The 18513-nt window shown below is 37.2% G+C and overlaps 2 protein-coding genes and 2 non-coding genes across 5 annotated transcripts; 3 read left to right on the forward strand and 1 right to left on the reverse strand.

Annotated features, from left to right (window-relative positions):
• Window positions 1-6330: 6330 nt before the first annotated feature.
• LOC131003637 (uncharacterized) lies at window positions 6331-7771 on the reverse strand. Its single transcript, XM_057930171.1, has 3 exons — window positions 7574-7771; window positions 6962-7420; window positions 6331-6885 (listed from the first exon to the last, which is right to left on the reverse strand). The coding sequence occupies exons 1-3, from the start codon at window positions 7769-7771 to the stop codon at window positions 6331-6333; spliced, it is 1212 nt and encodes a 403-aa protein (XP_057786154.1).
• Window positions 7772-9948: 2177 nt separating this feature from the next.
• Window positions 9949-12992, forward strand: LOC131003640 (NASP-related protein sim3-like). Of its 2 annotated transcripts, none has more exons than XM_057930175.1 (6): window positions 9949-10410; window positions 10716-10933; window positions 11614-11811; window positions 11926-12016; window positions 12145-12406; window positions 12483-12992. In XM_057930175.1, exons 1-6 carry the CDS (start codon window positions 10136-10138, stop codon window positions 12834-12836), a joined length of 1398 nt encoding a protein of 465 aa, XP_057786158.1. In that variant the 5' UTR covers window positions 9949-10135; the 3' UTR covers window positions 12837-12992. The 2 variants fall into 2 exon arrangements, with proteins under 2 accessions (XP_057786158.1, XP_057786159.1); XM_057930176.1 differs by having other exon boundaries at window positions 9956-10410; window positions 10716-10891.
• Window positions 12993-13558: 566 nt separating this feature from the next.
• TRNAR-ACG (transfer RNA arginine (anticodon ACG)) lies at window positions 13559-13631 on the forward strand. The gene has a single exon. It is a non-coding gene; the product is annotated as a tRNA-Arg (tRNA).
• A 1149-nt stretch (window positions 13632-14780) lies between these two features.
• On the forward strand, window positions 14781-14854 carry TRNAI-AAU (transfer RNA isoleucine (anticodon AAU)). The gene has a single exon. It is a non-coding gene; the product is annotated as a tRNA-Ile (tRNA).
• Window positions 14855-18513: the final 3659 nt, after the last annotated feature.

The following is an 18513-nucleotide window of genomic DNA, read 5'->3' on the forward strand; positions in this document are numbered from 1 at the left end:
AATTTGCTGCTTCCATATGAGAAAGTTATTCTCATTTAACTTCACAGAGATTTGGTTGTTTTGTGGTATAATAGGGACATGAGCAGCTCCTGTAGAGTCTGCCATGATGGTGATAGGTTAGGTGAAAAGGGTAAGGAGTTGAGAAAAGAAAAATAGGTATAGAGACAGGTCCTAGATAACCCGCTCTGATACCATGATGGAAAATGATGAAAAAGACATAACGAGAGTTGAGGAAGAAAGCTTTACTGCACTCATTTTCATGAATTGATTTTTCTTACTAAAACAGAATACAAAGGCAAGGCTATGTATATCAGCCAAAGGAGAATTCTAGAACTCTAGCTACAAACCTAAAGCAACAATTCAACGGCACTTTCTGATCACTATTAAGGCTAACAGAAGGTACACATACAAGAAAACAAAACTAGGTAACCAACTGCTTTTCTCACGAGCAAGCAACCAAGGGAATATTCTTGGTTAATATACTTTCAGTCAAGGATGATTTGCTCCAGCGTGGCAGGCAACGTGGCTTATAAGAGTGAGCTGGAAACTCAATGGAGTTAGCAGAATAAGGTTCTTGCAAGGGAGCATTTTGTTTAGAATCTCTAACAACAATGACTATCAAGCCAATTCTGTATGCACTCGAATGAAAGAACACATTATACATGCTCATAATCTAAAATATTTCATAAGAAATCAAATGCTATAATGTATATATATGTGTACAGAAATGAGAGAATATGATGGGGTGGGTGTATGATTTGAGTTTAGTTTATGAGCATATGATGTTGAGATGGGAAGATGGGGGAATGGCGACAGGCGGCATTCTCGACGGAGAAGCAGGGGTGGCGGCGGCTGAGTGGCGCAGCTGTCCGTCGTGGTGGTGTTGGCTCTCCATTGATGTCTGTCCAACAAAGAGATGAGGGGTGCGTCGGGCTGGAGATGTGACAGCGGCTCGCCGGAAAACAAATGGACGAGGCGACGAAAAGAGAAGTGGAGAGAGAGGGGAGGCGTGATGAAGGAACGAAGTCCTAGGATAGGATAGTGGGGATTTTAGTGGAGAAGAGGATTTGGCGTAGTGGGGCTTCTTAATTAGAATGGTTTTTAGATATTGATAAACTCCACTAAGATTGTGGAAGTGAGATATGATAAACTAAAATAATGGAGGTAAAATGGCGTAGTGGGGTTTTTTTTTTTGTAGAGGAATTTTAGCCTATTTTTGTACCACCATTTCGTTTTTAGAGGATTTTTTTGTAAATGGTGGTAAAACGAAAATATTTTTGTAAAATACTAATTTTTTAGCCTATGACAGTTTTTCTGATTAATTTTATATTACTAATAGATTATTATGATAGCAATACTAGTTCATAATACTAAAAAAATATTAATTAATTAGTACTAAAACTTAATTCCTATAAAACTTAATAATACTAAAAAAAAGTTTTAAATTGAATTTACTTAAATTTGCCAAAAAAAATATATAAAATTCATTACCCACACATATAATTGATAATTATGTGTGGTTAATTTTTTTATTAGTTTGCTACGTGTGCACAACAAATTTCAAAATAAACTTCATTAAATAAATAAAACTAAAAAAAAATTGCAGTTAAAGAATAAATGTTACTAATTTTTTTTTGCTACACATTTTAAATGTCAATAACTACTTGAAACTTTCTAATTGATTCACCTACACATTTTTCAAAATATGTATTTGTGATTATGTGTGGATAAAACTTTAATTAATATTTTTAAAATAATTAATTAAGTCAAAATATAAATGTGGCTAAATATATTTTCTCACGTTTATTATATGTCGAGAATTAATAATTATAAAAATTCAATAGCCACACATAAATAACTTATAATTATGTGTGGTTAATAACTTTTATTAGTTTGCCACGTTGGCACAACAAATTCAAAAATAAATTTTATTATACATAAATAAAACTTAAAAATAACCGTAAAATAATAAATGTCACGAAAATGTGTTTGCCACACATTTTAAATGTCAATAACTAATGAATTTTTTTTGTGTGATTTACCTACACATTTTGAAATTATATGTGGCTAAACTACCACACATTATTATGTGTGGGTAATTATGTGTGGGTAAAAACTCAATTTCTTTGGCTAATAGAGCGGCCCATTTTTTGGCTAATGTTGCCATTTCTTTTGACGATGTAATGATCTGGAAGTCCGACTTTCCACCGGGCCTCACAGATATTGTGAGTCACGATTTGAACTAATGAAACTTTCCTTTGTTCTTCAAAAAAAAAAACTCAATTTCTTGTTGAGAGGAGAGAGAATGAAAAAAAAAATGAGAGATGAGTGAGGAGAGAGAAAGAAAAAAGACCCAATAGGAAAGATGAGAGAGACTTTAAATAATTATATTTTATTTATTTAAATTTATGAGTTGATTTTGGGTACAATCGGGTGTACCGTACAAACGGGTTGCGCCCTCACTTAGACCACCCTGCAGGTCTCTAATCCGAACCCGTATTCTAACCCGAACTTTATAAATAACTCTATTTTGGATGCGGGGTCAATCCGATTGTACCCAAGTGTTTATGTAAACTCGAATAAAAAATCGAGTTGGCTGACCTAATTAATTACCTAAATGTGAGTATAATACACACGTGAGGTGGATGTAAATTTTAGAGCATTCACATTGGTTGAGTGAATGCTTAACTTATCCATGCTCCAGGCCCATTTATGAGTAACGTGTTGCATTGGGTTGGCTCATCATGTTGACTCATATGAATTAGTTTTAAGTTTTTTATTTTGATTTAATTTAAATTATACAAATTTATAAGACAATTACTTAAATTTTAAATTACATAAAATTAAATGACATAAATTTAAAATTACATAAATTTTTTTAAAAAAATTGAGATTGTTAGGATCTATTTGAAATAAAGAACAATTTTGAAAGTATGAAGAATCTTGAGATGAAGAAAGATTTGAGATGGAAAAGGGGAAATGAAGAAGAAAAGATGGAGACATTGATGTGTAAATGATGTAGAGAAAATAGGTATTTATAGATGATAAAAGAAAAGGAAAAAAATTGGTTTACTATTTTTTTCTTTAAAAAATTATATTTTTATTTTATTTTTTGAAGTCCAACACGTGTAATACACACGCTTCCCTTTTTTACCCATCGCGGCCGACTCATCCTTAAGGGCCGACGCTCGAGCCAAGCAGCTCATCGCAGATGATGGCTTGAGTCAGGGTAATGAGTCAATAGATGCGAGTGCTTTTACATATGAAAAAAAAATATTATTTTTAATTGTGTTTCATTTAGATATTCATATATTATACTCTCTCCGTTCCACTCTAATAGGCTCGTTTTCCTTTTTAAGACGTCCCATTTCAATAGGCTCGTTTTCCATTTTAAGTAAAAGAAAATGTACTTAATTGGTGTGGACCACACCACTTTATTCCTAAAAAATAAGTTTTTTAATCTCTGTGTCGAAAAGAAATGAGCCTATTGGATTGGGACGGAGGGAGTACTAGTAAAAGTTCATAATAGTAGTAATGACAAACAAACTGAAGTGGGTGGATTAGTTCCCTTGCAACAAATGTCCAGAAAATATGAAGAAATGATGGGCATTGCAATGGTCGATGGCGACCAACGATCATTGGAGATGAAGAAAAATGTGTTGATGTTTTTGCACAAGAGAGAGGAAAAAGTGACATGTTTCACTTGAGTATTGATGAATTTCATGAATAAATAGTGTTTTTTTGTCTCTATCATTACATAGGCCTTACAAGTAGTTACTCCCTCCGTCCCTGAAATGGCTTCCTCTTTGGGGACGGCACGAGTTTTAATAAAAAGTTGTAAAGTATATTGATAGTGGAGAAAAAGTGATATAATTATTATTGGAAGTTGTGAAAAATGTTATAATTAGTATTGGGAGTGGTGAAAAGTGAAAAGTAAGAATAAATAAAGTATTATTAGTGGTGGGGTAGGTTTCCAAAAATGGAAAGAAAGAAAGAGGAAGTTATTTGGGGGACGTCCCAAAATAGAAAAAGAGGAAGTTATTTTAGGGACGGAGGGAGTATAATATTTTTAGGGAGTGTGACTCATGTGTCTATAGTCCCCGCATTTGAGATTAATTAATAAGGAGTTATCCCTGTAGAGGTGGACTTTGGCCCCATCAGTGTTCTGATTTAGGTCAGAGCATAACGAGGATCTGATTAGGTTAGTGTCATACCTTGATAGAGGTTTGTCTAACAAAAAAAAAGGCTACATCTTTTATCCCACTACACAAACAATATTAACTGCAACATCTTATTTGAAAAAAAATAAATTTGCCGCATTTGAAAAATCATAATTTGCAAAAGTATTAAATATAGAAACACAATTTTATCTTGAATCAACGATAATTTTTCCTCTTAAATATATTCATAATAATTAATTAAATGCAATTAATATGATTTTATGTCAATATTGTAAAATTCTTAAAATTAAAAAAATTATACTCCATTTGTCCACGAAATATGTTTCTATTTATCTATTTTCGTCCGTCGATGAAATATTTTCTTAGTTTTTTTTTTTTTTTTGCAATAATTTTACTAACTACCCCCCTTATAGTTCTCATTTATTTACCCTTGTTATTAGCAGAGACAGACAACATTAACCCCTATGCGGCACGTGTTCCCACAATTTTTTATTCTTTATTAATATTATATATATATATATATATATATATATATAATTAAAGCATATAATAAATAAAGAAATCTTTAAGCCTTTGGTCCCAATAAATATATGGTATTTTCTATAATGAATATTATAAAAAAAAAATCGCCTATGCGATCGGATGAGAGATCAATGGATGAATGATACTCATTCTGTCCCATTTTAATAGGCTCATTTTTTATTTTTATTTTTGGCATCCCACTAAAATAGGCTCGTTTTATCATTTTGAGTGAAAAAAAATATATACTCCCTCCGTCCGCGAATTAAAGCCCCATTTGCCTCTAAATATTTGTCCGCGAATTAAAGCCCCATTTGCCTTTTTGTACCCTTTTACCCTCCCTCTTTACTTTAAATTACTACCATTTGCCATTAATTATCCCACCTATTTTTTTAACCTACTTAATTATAGATTTAAGTATTCATCCTTAATTAAAGCCCCATTAAATTTATGTCTATCAAATGGAATTCTAGAGAATTCCACATTTCGTAGTTGCCTCTCTCTCTCTACCAAACCCTAGACTTTTTCATCGGGTTCTTCTCTCTTTGCATCGTCTCTCTCTTGTTCTTCCTAAATCTACCATTGTTGTGTTACTCCATGGATCATCCCTTTGAAACTGAATCGATTGTGCCAGAAACCCTGGCCTCTGATCTCTGTGAATTGGCGTCGTGGTTGATGGCTGAAACCGAGCCACCGCACCTTCCTATCTCTGAATCGGAGAAAACGACGTCGGTATCTGAAGCGGCGCCGTGGTTGCTGCTGGATACTGAAGCGGCTCGTCTCCCTCTCTCTGAATCGGAGCAGATCTCGCCGGTAGCTGAAGCGGAGCCGTGGTTGCTGCCAGATACTGAAGCGGCTCGTCTCCCTCTCTCTGAATCGGAGCAGATCTCGCCGGTAGCTGAAGCGGCGCCGTGGTTGCTGCCAGAAACTGAGCCGCCGGGCCTCTCTCTCTCTGAATCGGAGGAATCTATCTCTGAATCACCGGACTATGATTCTGACGGCTTCCATCTCTCTGAACACATCAGACGAGAGAGGGAAAAGACCGATCGAATCTCAGAGCTCCGCGAATCTTTCAGACGCGATCGGGAAAAGGCCGCTCGAATTTCAGACCTCCGAGAATATTTTAGACGAGAGCACGAGGAGGCCAAGCGAATCAGGTTATCTCGTTCTGTTAAACCAGGTGAAATCGTGATTTTTACTTTGGTGGGGATGGCTGGTGATGCCTTATGTGTTTGCTGCCTTCTCTGTGCTCTCTGATTGCGTTCTCTGTCTGCCTTCATTGTGTACCTGTGATGCTCTATTTGTTCTCTGTGATGCCTTATGTTTTGCATGGTGAATGCCGATTGTGTACCTTTGTTGCTCTCTGTGTACCTGTGATGCTCTCTATGTACCTGTGATATCGATTGTGCATCTTTGGTGCACAATCGGCATCGTTGGTGCCGATTGAGTGACTTTGGTGCCGATTGAGTGACATTGGTGCCAATTGAGGTAATTGTAATAGCCCAGTGATGATGTTAAAGTCTGAGGGCAACATCTACAAAAAGTTTACATTCCAAACACCTCAAAAACATGCATGGTGTTTGTTCTTGTAAACATTTTCACCTGTAATTACATAGGCTTCTACAGAATTCTAGTCTATAAGTAACACTTCATTTAGCCCTTCTATGACATCTTCAAGCCTTAAAATTTCGCCTTCTTCACTTGATTCCATCTGTAGGAACTCTAGACCTTCCTTGACAAGTGATTCTTCAACTTGAATACATCGTGGTAACATCCCCTGCCTGGACAGTCTTTCTTTATTCATATGTGGAATCTTGTAGTTGTTCCCACCCTTACACTTGATTATCTCTTGATAGCAGCCTTGTAAGGTTAGGAAAACATTGTTGAGCTTCTCTGGTGGGTATTCCTCGTACGCAGCTTTCACATTCTCTAGTAACTCCTCGACATTCTTGGCTGGTTTTTGATCTTTTAGGCTCTGAATAGCTCTGAAAAACCCGAGGTCGTTGACATTTGTATCCGGTGAATTAGCTGGCTGGCATACTAATTGGAATTTAAATCCATTAGTATTTGCAACCGCTTGAAACTCTGGATCATTTGCTTGAATGTGTGGTTTGGCATTATCTTGTTGGATATATATGTGCTTGCTTGATGTCTTCGGCCACTTGGCCATGAAGTCAAGAACCATCTGCCATAGTAAGGCTATATGATGAATTTGCAAATATTCTGATAGCATTTAATAAAAAAAAATTGAGCATGCTTACCTGTTTTATAAGGCAGTCTCTAATGATGGGCTTAGTGATTGCTGCAATTGCCTTAACTTCCAGCGTACCTTTCACTCTGTTTTTCGAGTTCCTTTGTGTTGGCTCTGTGGTTATGAAAGGATAAATGCCTAACTTTCCATCGAATATGACTGTGCCATCTTCATCAATGATAGGCCTCGCAGCAGCACACATAAACATGATTTTTTCAATATGCCTTTTTGATTTGCATGTCCTATGTGGTTCTTCCTCATCGGGCATGAAGTAGTATCTATCATTGGTTTTGGTAAGATAGAACCATTTTTCATCGATGTGGATGGTGTTGTACATACTTTGGAATGGTATAAAACCATCCTCACTTACCCCACTGAGCTGTTTAAGGCTCCACCTCAGCCTACATAGCTTGTTTTGTGTGGTAAGGAAGGGTTTTATGGCATTTGTATGTGGTTTCAGTTTTTTCTCCTTCACCCATTGATGAAGCAAAGATTTAGATACTCCTAGGTGAGTCGACATGCATCTCAGTGTACTTCTTTCTAAAACTGAAAGTTTTTTGACTTTTTCACCATCAATGAGCATCTTATCCTTGTGTATACATCATTTTTTAATTGATTTAACCTGGACAGGTACACCGGATGCTCTTTGATTGGAGACTTGGCTCCAAATCCTCCAAATGGTCTTCAAGTTTACTTTGAAGTGAAGTGCCGCCTCTTTTTTTGCTCCATGGCGAAGGTTGCCTTCACTGCTATGCTCTAACAGCCACTGGGCAACTTTGTTTCTTTGATCATCTTGTAACTTTGGCCTTTCTTTAGCCATTTTTTGTTTTTGAGTAACAGTAGGATTGAAGGAAAATTAGGTGGGAATTGAATGAGGTGGAGATGTGGATTTATAGTGTAATGGCGGGCCCTTGTACTTTTGGCTCCAAAGTTTTGGAGCCAATGTGGATGATGCCTATTTTAATAAATTTGTTTTGGCTCCAACACGTGTACCATTTCCCTATTAATTTGAATTCTGCCTATGCCTATTCAATTTTGAACAGTTTCGAATTCCACTCTCTCAAAATTAATTAATCAATGAAACATTTGCCTATTAAATTTCGAATTCTGCCTATTAAATTAATTAATCAATGAAACATAAAATTAAGACTTAAATTGAAACATAAAATTAAATGGAAAGCTTAAAGTCAATAAAGTAAAAGCATTCTCTTAAGTAAAGATTAGCAATAAGTAAACAACTACCCTTATCTTTTACCTACAACACCTTTTTCAGCTTTCTTAGTCTCCGTGCCCACCCTCAAATGGGGCTTTAATTCACGGACGGAGGGAGTACTTAATTGGTGTGGATCACATCACTTTCCTTCTAAAAAGTAAGTTTCTTAATCTCTGTGCCCAAAAGAAATTAGTTTATTAGAGTAAGACAGATGGAGTAGTTTGATTGTATGTATTGAGAAAGAGATTTTTGATAGTCAGTCATGCAAATGTTTCAGTCAATGAAAACTCGTAGATTTTTTTTACGCATTTTATATTTATAATATGCTTATATTTTGTGCCCCCACAATAAAAAAGTTTCTGGATCCGTCCCTGGTTACTAATGGACTCATTACTTTTTAAAATAATTTTACTAACCAAATATACCACTACTTTTTCTTAATCTGTGAGACCCCTTCTTCACACACCAAATATACTACTCCATCCGTCCACAAAGATTGTGCGTTTATTACTATTTTCATTCGTTCACAAATATTGTGTGTTTTTCATTTTTAGTATCCCTTTTACACTTTAAGCCTTATTTGCATTCAATATGTACAAAATACCCATCATTTACATTTACAATTTGGTGGGCCTAATACTAATCTTTAATACTAAAAATCAAATCTTTCAATTATTTTATTAAAATTTGTGTCCTCCACTCCATCGCACACTCCTTGTGAATGGAGGAAGTATTAATTTTTTTTAAATGTGTGTCGCCTTTCTTTAGAAAGATGTTTCATAGATAGACAGACTGATTACTCACTTTCTTTGTATTAAGAAATTTGACCAAATTTTAAAATGAGTTAATTGCCGTAAAATCCATATACTTTTTGGTTTTTGGGTTTTTTCTTATGACCAAAAAATTTTACTTGAAAATACATGAATTGAAAATTTGATAGGGAATTTCCCCCACATTCAATTTTTTCCCCAGTCGGAAAGCCAGTGTGTATTTGTCGTCCGATTACTGAAACGACTCCGTTTGACATTCAACTAAAACGACGTCGTTTAAGTTGTTGATTTGAGAAATTAAGCCAAAAATTAGGGTTTGTCTGCATTTCATCTTTGTAAACGCGATTTAGGGTTCTTAGAGCACACCCATGGATTCTTACTGGAGCACAAGCTCGATCGAATTCAGGAGCTAAACAATCGAATGAACATTGTAACCATGGAATACCAGCTTGCCTTCGCATCTCTCACATTAAGAAAAATCTGGAGAGGCAATTGGGACCACCAATACACTTAATACTTACACTATTTATCTTTACCCGCCACTCCCTACACAATACAATATTGCTAGTCAATGGTAAAAATGAAGCTTTCAACGGTGATGAAGACTTGTCACTGAGAGAGAGAAGATAGAGAGATGGAAAATAGGACAAAGGAGAAATTGTAATTCTAAAATTAGGGTTTTTAGATTTTATGAACATTGCACATGTGGAAAATTGATCTTATATGGCGTCCATGTAGTGTTTTAAACTTAATACTTGGACTAAATTTCGCCACATTCAATCTGAGTCATTTCGACGGTGGTCGGAAAACGAATGAGGGAATTTCCTATCAATTTTTTAATTCATGTATTTTCAAATAAAATTTTTTTATCATGAAAAAGAACCCAAAAAATATAAAGTACGTGAATTTAGTGGCAATTAATAAATCCCTTTTAAAATTTAATAATCTTTCAAATCAATTTGTTAATTGTTTTCTAGGTGAAAAGCCCAACCCAGGCCCGTAACGAGAGCTGATAGACCACTTTATCCTGAGAATCCGGGTACGCTTTCGATCTAGCCTGTGGGCACTCTCGAGCTCGTTATATAAACTCCTTACATTTTTTAATTTTTCAATCGATTTTGCGCCAAGGGTTTTGCATTTCTATTTGAACCAGAGCAAGAGCGGGTGAGGTTTTTCCAGCTTTTTGTTTGTTAAATCGAAAATGGCAGATGACGCGGCGGACACCAGATTGCAAGGCCCCGTTGACAATCAGAACCCTAACTCCGTCGATGCGCAGACTGAGCCTGGCGTCGGTGGCGGCCCCGCGGAATCCATCTGCAACAACAACGCTTCTAAAAGCTCCGACGTCCCTAACGACGATGAGCGAGAAAAGACCTTGGAATTCGCCGACGAGTTGATGGCTCGGGGCTCTAAAGCCGCCAAGGATCGCGATTACGCCGAAGCCACTGATTGCTATAGCCGTGCCCTAGAAATCAGGTGATATATATCATATACTATATTTTTTTATATTCCATGTATGTACTAGAGCTGGAACTTGGCTTAACCTATTCGAGGTGAGGTAGGAAAGGAATTTGGATGCCGAACCTCCTATTGTCCTATGTTATAGAATTCGAGAGTTTATGTTTATCTTTTATGGTAGATGTTATGTGACTTCTCCTCTAATTTATTTCTAGCTTACTGAGCACCTAGCAAAGAATAAAAATTCCTCATTATTCAGACATTTTCTTGTGATTTGTTTTTCTGTAACCTGAAACTGGGATATGGTTTAATATTGGTTTTAGGGTTGCAAAATTTGGTGAACTTGCTCCAGAATGTATTGCTGCTTACTATAAATATGGATGTGCGCTGTTGTACAAAGCCCAAGAGGAGTCTGATCCATTGGCTTCTATGCCTAAAAAAGAAGGTGTCTCTCGTGAAGATTCCAGTAAAGAAAGCTCTTCAAAAATTCCTGTCAATGGTCAGTCCTCAGCTACCTCAACTGAAAATGATGCAGAGCAAGGTGAAAACGCAAATTGATCACAAAGACATTCTTTTTTTTGAAACCATCACAAAGACAGACATTCTTAAAAGCAGTTTATGTTCCTTTTCTAAGTGCAATAATGTTCTCAATAGTTGGTATACAACACATGCTTAAATGATTTCAATTGTGCTGTTGCATATGTGCCTAGATTGTGTGTTTGTGAATAACCTATGAGGACTACACAAATGTAGTTCAAACACGAGTGGCAGTTTAGACAGTAAGTATTAGCACGTTCATGTATTTTGCTGCGATACATGTTCAGAGCACGTTAATTTTCTGGGCTTCTAACTAATACATGTTGCATTCGAGAAAACTGTGGTTCTTGTACCTGGATTTACTGATCATTGTTTCATTTTATGTTTAGAAGATATCAGTAACACTTATGTAACCTCAACTTTTTGTTTGACATGGATTATGTACCTTGTGACATCTAAAAAGACTAAGCTATTGGTTTAAAAGCGTTTGCAAATAGCCTATTGCTTGGCACATCTTTCTGGAACCTAGTTCCTCCCCTCCTGTGGACAGGATAATGATTTTTCTTACTGGTTATATGTGAAGTATGCTACTAGTAGCAGATAATTACTATTTGTATGTACATTTGGTGATGTCATGTCTTGGGAAGATTTCTTCTGCTAATGATTTTGTCTTTTGGGAATTAGATGTGAAAGGTAAAGATGAAGAAGGAGACAGTGAAAGTGATGGTGAAGATCAACCTGATGATGATGAGGATGAGTCTGACCTTGATTTGGCGTGGAAGATGCTTGATGTTGCACGGGCCATCGCTGAGATGGCCTCAGGTGACACAATGGAAAAGGTGGACATATTGTCAGCTTTGGCAGAAGTAGCGTTGGAAAGAGGTTCCTCTCTTCTTTACTTCCTCATTTTTCCCCAAGGGTTGTTACTATAGCAATTTATTCCATAGAGAATGGTCGTCTTTCTTTGCTCATTATAAAAGCTTTTTCTTTGTCCAGAGGATGTTGAGACTTCACAGAGTGACTACTTGAAGGCACTCTCTATGTTGGAGCGCTTGGTTGAACCTGATAGTCGGCTTATCGCTGAACTGTATCCTTGTTTGAATTGTATATCTGCAAATTGATGAGTAGGATGTAAATGTAGAATTACTTTTTCGGTTCCAACTTCCAAGCTTGTTCTAGAAAATTAAAATATATCTTCCTTAACGGAAAATTCAGGAATTTTAGGATATGCTTGTGTCTTGAAATTGGTTCGAAACCAGAAGAAGCTGTTCCGTATTGTCAAAAAGCTATTTCAGTTTGCAAGTCAAGAGTTCAGCGACTTTCAAATGAAGCAAAGAGCGTCCCATGTTCAGCAGAAGCATCAATCACTTCCGAGATGGGACCAACTGTTCAACCATCTCTTGCAATATCCTCATCGGCAGATGAAGAATCCGAGATTGAAACACTGACTGGTCTCTGTGGGGAACTAGAAAAGAAGGTAAGATGACCCGAAAGATCCATGCTCATGAAGAGTTTCTTTCACATTGTATTGACTGGTATTCATTTGGTTGCAGCTTGAGGATCTTCAACAGCTTGTCTCAAACCCAAAATCTATCCTCTCAGATATCCTGGGTGGTATCATATCTGCAAAAGCTAGGGCTCTTGAGAAGAACGAACCAGCAATGAGCTCCTCCCAGATGGGCACTGCAACCAATGGTGGTGCAGACTCTCCAACTGTTTCTACAGCTCACACAAACGGCGCTGCTGGAGTGACACATCTAGGCGTGGTGGGAAGAGGAGTCAAGCGAGTTGTGATGAGCTCGACTGCACAATCCAACCCGGCTAAGAAACCCGCAATCGATTCCTCAAACGATGGTGATGGCGGAAGTGAGGCCAACGTCAATGGAATGAATGAGAAGAATGATTAGTTTGAGGTCTATGCTTATATGTTATGTTGTCTTGAATTAGTTTGGTGCATCTATGTTAGAGAAGTACATCATGTTATGGACTTGATGTAATTTGGATACTGATTTCTGATCAAAGGGTTATGAGTAAATTGAGACACAGGTTCTCATCTGATGAAACTACTGAAGCCAGGGTGGCAGGTTTAATGTCCAGCTATAAGAAAACTACTTTATGCTTTGATATCTACGTTTACTTGGGCCAGGGGGCTTGTGGACGAAAAAAAGTTAAAATTTTCGATGTAGCTGAACCCATTGCCAAAAGCTCAGAAATACAGTAGGTGAGAAATCATGCTTGTGTGGCCGTGAAACAAACAACAACGCTGGGACTCCGCATGCCACCCATTATAGTATTAGTAACAAACAACTCAAGTATTTGTGTGTGTCCTTCCTCTGTATACTACATTGTTTGCATTATAAGCTGTACCTTACCAAATGCAACTTCATTCCATCCTTGAAGCATGGTTGGCGACGTCGTTTAGCCACCCCCTCACCGCCGCCGCAGAAGAGCGGCGAGAGTCTCTATTGAAGATGATGGTGGAAGCAGTAAGGCGAATTTTGGATTTAATTTATATATCGGGTCGGATCAGGGCCTGTCAGGAGTCAGGACCCGTCCACGTTGTTGACGCCCCGACAGCAGAATTTCCTTTCGCATTGTTAATACGAACCAGATATTCAATGTCGTATAAGACTCTGTGGCCCAATGGATAAGGCGCTGGTCTACGGAACCAGAGATTCTGGGTTCGATCCCCAGCAGAGTCGTTATTCTTTTTAACATGTTTTTTTTAAGGGTTAATTGCATCAAAATACCTGACCTTTTCCCAAATTTTGGTTTTTTGACAAAAATTTTAATTGTAGCAAAAATTTTAGCTACGTTTCAATTTATTGCAATGTTCGTCCCGCGTTTATTTCCGGCCAATTTATTTTAGCTACGTTTCAATTTATTGCAACGGATTTGAGACGACAATGTTTTATATACAAACTCATAAATAGATTTAGAAAAAAAAAATAGAAGTAGTATATATAATTATATATTTTAGTGAAACCTTAACATATAAATAATTAACTATGTCATAAATAAATTAATAGAGTAATTATAATTGAATAATGTGAAATAATGTATTTATTTTATATAATACTATTGTATAGTGTAACTAAATTAACTAATTAAATAGTGTATTTATTCTGCAAGGAGTTTTGAGATCAAGTATCATATGTTTCATGATCCTCATATTAAGTTTGTCATGTAATTTCATACTCATATGTTCCTATTTTAGGGAATTGTTTTGTTGTTGTGTTTTGGGAAAATTAACTTGCAGTAGTTTATTAAATGAACTACAAAATAGTTGTCAATTGAGCTCGATCTCGACCTCAAGCTCGAATAATAGATTATTTATTTTTAATTCGAGAACTGAGTTTAAATTCGAGTTCGAGTAACAATTTAAAAAAAAAAAAAACTTTGAGCCAAATACGAGCCAAGCTCGATCTCATGCTCGCTCTAATTTTGCCAACAAAATTAGCTCACTTTTAGTTGTGAAACTGGCATTTGATTCGAATTAGATTGGTTAATTTAATATGAACATTATTTGACATATAGCTACATATCTGTGTAATTAATAATTGAATTAATTACCATTAGCGATGATATGAATTATGTGTTAGAGGGAAAAGCTTGTCGAAAGTAATTATCCTTGTGTATACATAAGTATAGATGTGAGCATCTTTTTAGTTATATGCTTATACACAATCCTTGATACATTCATGAGCTCATTTATTTAATGTAGGATCGATAAATTACTTAAAACCTTATATAAGCGTTTCGTATAACTGCAGCCGCAGGTAATTACTATAGTTTACGTGTTAATCCACAAAAATTAAAGAATGATTTAAACAATAAATATATAACCAACTGGCCTATTAGCTCAGTTGGTTAGAGCGTCGTGCTAATAACGCGAAGGTCGCAGGTTCGAAACCTGCATGGGCCAAATATTTATTTTTTAAACTTAAAAAAATCTTGGCTTTGGTCTCGACTCTGGCAACCTCAGCCCTCGTCGTTCTCGGTATGTCTTCTTTGCATTTTCATATGGAATGCAATAAAACAAATAATGAGCGACCCATCCGTGTAGGGCTGGTAAACCGGTTCGGTTAATCGAATCGACCGGTTTACCGGTTAACCGGAAACTGAACCGGTTTTATGACCGGACCGGTTAACAGATCAAAACCGATTAATACACGCCCTTTCTCAATTTCGCAGAATTAAACTGAATTCATCACAACACAAAGTCACAAACTGAATAACAACAAAAAAACTGAATTCATCCGTGTATATTGGAATGATTAGTTTTTTTGAGAGAGATATTGGAATGATTACTTAACTAGAAACTAGAAAGCATTTTTTCTACCCTTGCATTTTATATAAATAATAAAGGAGAACGATTGTATTTTTACAGTTTGAGAATTACAGCCCAAACTTTCTGTAAGCTAGATTTTGATTCAATCATTCGATGAAATTTCATCAAAGTTAATCTTCAATAAGTAACCTAATTAGTGATCGGAAAATTTAAGAATGGTCTAATTTGCTATAGAGAGTGAAAAATTGGATCTTTATTACTCCCTCCGTCCACGAAATGAGTACCCATTTGTGGACGGCACGGGTTTTAAGAAATGTGTGGAGTGTAGTGTGAATAGTTTAAGGGTCCCACTTTTTGAGTGTATTAATTAAAGAGATGTGTGGGGTACACTTGCCAAAAAGGGAAATGGGTACTCATTTCGTGGACGGATGAAAAAGGAAATATGAGTACTCATTTCGTGGACGGAGGGAGTACAATAATGCAATGATTGGATCGAATTTGCAACAATTTCAAAATATGGAATTCAATTAGCAATTATCTCTTATAAATATAAAATTTTGAACGATTTGAAACTACTTCAAGAAGACCATTAATTTTTGTTTTCTAAAGTTAAATGTGGTCACCATTTCAGAAAGAATAAAGAAAAAGTTTCGTCACTAACTGACTTGAATATCCAGAATATTCATCACTAACTCCATAAGTAAAACATATTAATCATTATATTCGTCCTCATTAACTTAATAACTGGAATCTATATATTAGACTTTTCACACTTGGGTTTGGGTATATATATATAGGGAGAAAGACATATGTAACCAAAAGCATATAGTTTGAGACTTATATAGCCACCACTTTTAATCTATGACTTGAAATGAAATGAAAAGACAAGCATGCCCTTACTAATTAGTGAATAAAAATAAAACAAAATTTAAATAGTATTTGACTTGAAAGAAAACTGATAAAACAAAATAAAAAATCAAACTTTGACTTAAGAATTAAAAAAAAGGCCGATATTCATCTTTCTTCTTCCCCATTTCAAAACCATCGAACCGTTCCCCTTCCCCATTTCAAAATTTCCGTCCGTTCCCCTTCCCCATTTGCGTTTCTTCACGGCGACCGTCGACTAACCACTTTCGTTCTCGGCGATTCTTCACGGCGCAACCTCCAGCGCCTCTTCTCCCCGACGACTCCAGCGGGCGACGCTTAGGGTTTCAGCGGGCGGCGCTTAGGGCGGAGACAGAGCTCCAGCGGCGGCAGCGAGAGAGCTTCAGCAGCGGCGGCGCACGATGGTTCGTAAAATAGTCGGAAAAAAAGCCCCCTTCTCAAAATCGAAGAGGCATAAAAAACCCCTTCTTTGCCTTCGAAAAAATCAAAAATGTCTAAGCAACAAGTTGAAGAACCTGCGACGGTGGAAGAGCACACCACTACCGCTACCGAGAGTCCATCAACGGCGACGATGGACGAGCAAATCGTTGAAGAACAACCTCCAATGGAAGAAGTAAGTTGTCATTTTTTTATATAATTTCAGTTGGAATTTGACGATAAATGCAATGTGGGAGTTGTAATATGAGGAATTGGTGTTGTTTAGATGATTTGTGTTACAATGCATGTGGTTTTTCAATTAATGTTGCAATTGATTTAGATGAAATTGGTTGATGAAATTGATTATGCACAATTGATGCATTAGGGCACAGTTTAATACTATGTGCACAATTGATAAAATAATGATCAATTTATTGCTTAATGCTTATAGAGAATTATTGTTGTATTTTAGGCAATGAATTGTTATTTATTTGTAATTTTAAATAATTGCAGCGCCGATTTAAACGGGTGAGGCCCGAATTGCAAGGATATCAAGCGCGCACAAATCTTTATGTGCGTGTTGAGGTGCTAACCCGGGTTCGACAAAAGCTTCATAGCATGGGCATGGAAGAAAGGTTACTCGATGGAGCATTTGGACATTTAGCCCAAATGAGGCGCTCGAGCAGCGCCAATAATGCCCTGTCCGAGTTCATTGCTCGAGAATTGCATGATGTTAGCTTCCCAGCGTTCGAGCAGCGCTATTTTGTTGGTGGGCATGAGATTAGGTTCACAGCCCGGGATTATGCCTTAGTCACGGGGCTTAGGTTCGGTCCGTGCAAATTTGACCCAACAAAGGATGATTATACCATCCCCGACAGCCTGCACATGCGTCATTTTCAGGGCGGGAAAGTGAGGGTTAAGATGTTGGAACATGAGTTCAATACGGGATTATTGAGGGATCCGGCTGATTACTTGAAGGCTGCCTATATAATTATCCTATACCAAATCTTGATTTGTCGTGGGGATACCTTATGGATAGAGGACTGGGTGTGGGCCTTAGTAGAGGACGAGGATGCATGGGCGAGTTTTCCGTGGGGATCCTACAGTTTTTCCATTTTATGCCATCAAATGAGTGTGGTGGCAAAACATCCAAACCAAATCCAGAGTACGCGAAGGACATATCATATCTTCGGCCCTGTGTGGGCATTTCAGATATGGATGTACGAGGTCCTCCCTAAATTGGGAAAATTGTGTGGGAAGCGTGATAGCGACACGAGCATTCCTCGCTTCTTGCACTGGGACACGCATGCTGCCCCTTCTGTTGATTTTTCTGAGTTTTTCGATCATCAGGTAAGAGTTCTTAAAGTTATTCATTTATTGGGTTTTTGTGAGTTTTTTATGATAATTGTTAACACTTTTTTTTAACTGATTTTGTGTAGCTGGCGATTACGCCTATGGTACCTACTCCTATGGAGGAAGCCCAGGAGTTCTTTCTCAGTGTTGTGAGAGGGGATCATATGAAGGTGGTTTTCCAGCCTTCGAAAAGGCATGCCGCCAAGAAACTGCTAGTAGATGAAGATATTGAGGAGGTCGAAGAAGATGAGCCACCTAAGAAGAGGAAAAGAGGGCAGCACAAGTCCAAAGAAGATGAGCCACCTAAGAAGACGAAAAGAGGGCATCAGCCTGAGCCGAGTGCAGCGGCCGAGAAGCGACAGCGGAGACATTCCCCAGAGCCCGCACAACCATCTACTACTTGCTGCTTGCATGGATTACCATGCCAGCATGCAGATATTGATGAGGAGGCTCACTTTGAGCGCTTGGCTCGAAGAATATCTCCTCATATGCTGCTGGATGACTCTGAGAAGGGTTGGATAAGCCGTTTGGCGCATAAATTGCTTGATATTTTTAGGCAAGAATCGGATGAGTCACCCTCTGTCAGTGCGACTCCATCATCAGTGAGTCGTGGCGGTCCAATTGCAAATAGGCCTCTT

Source organism: Salvia miltiorrhiza, unplaced genomic scaffold (genome assembly GCF_028751815.1).
Source record: "Salvia miltiorrhiza cultivar Shanhuang (shh) unplaced genomic scaffold, IMPLAD_Smil_shh original_scaffold_251, whole genome shotgun sequence".
NCBI classification, from domain to species: Eukaryota; Viridiplantae; Streptophyta; class Magnoliopsida; order Lamiales; family Lamiaceae; genus Salvia; species Salvia miltiorrhiza.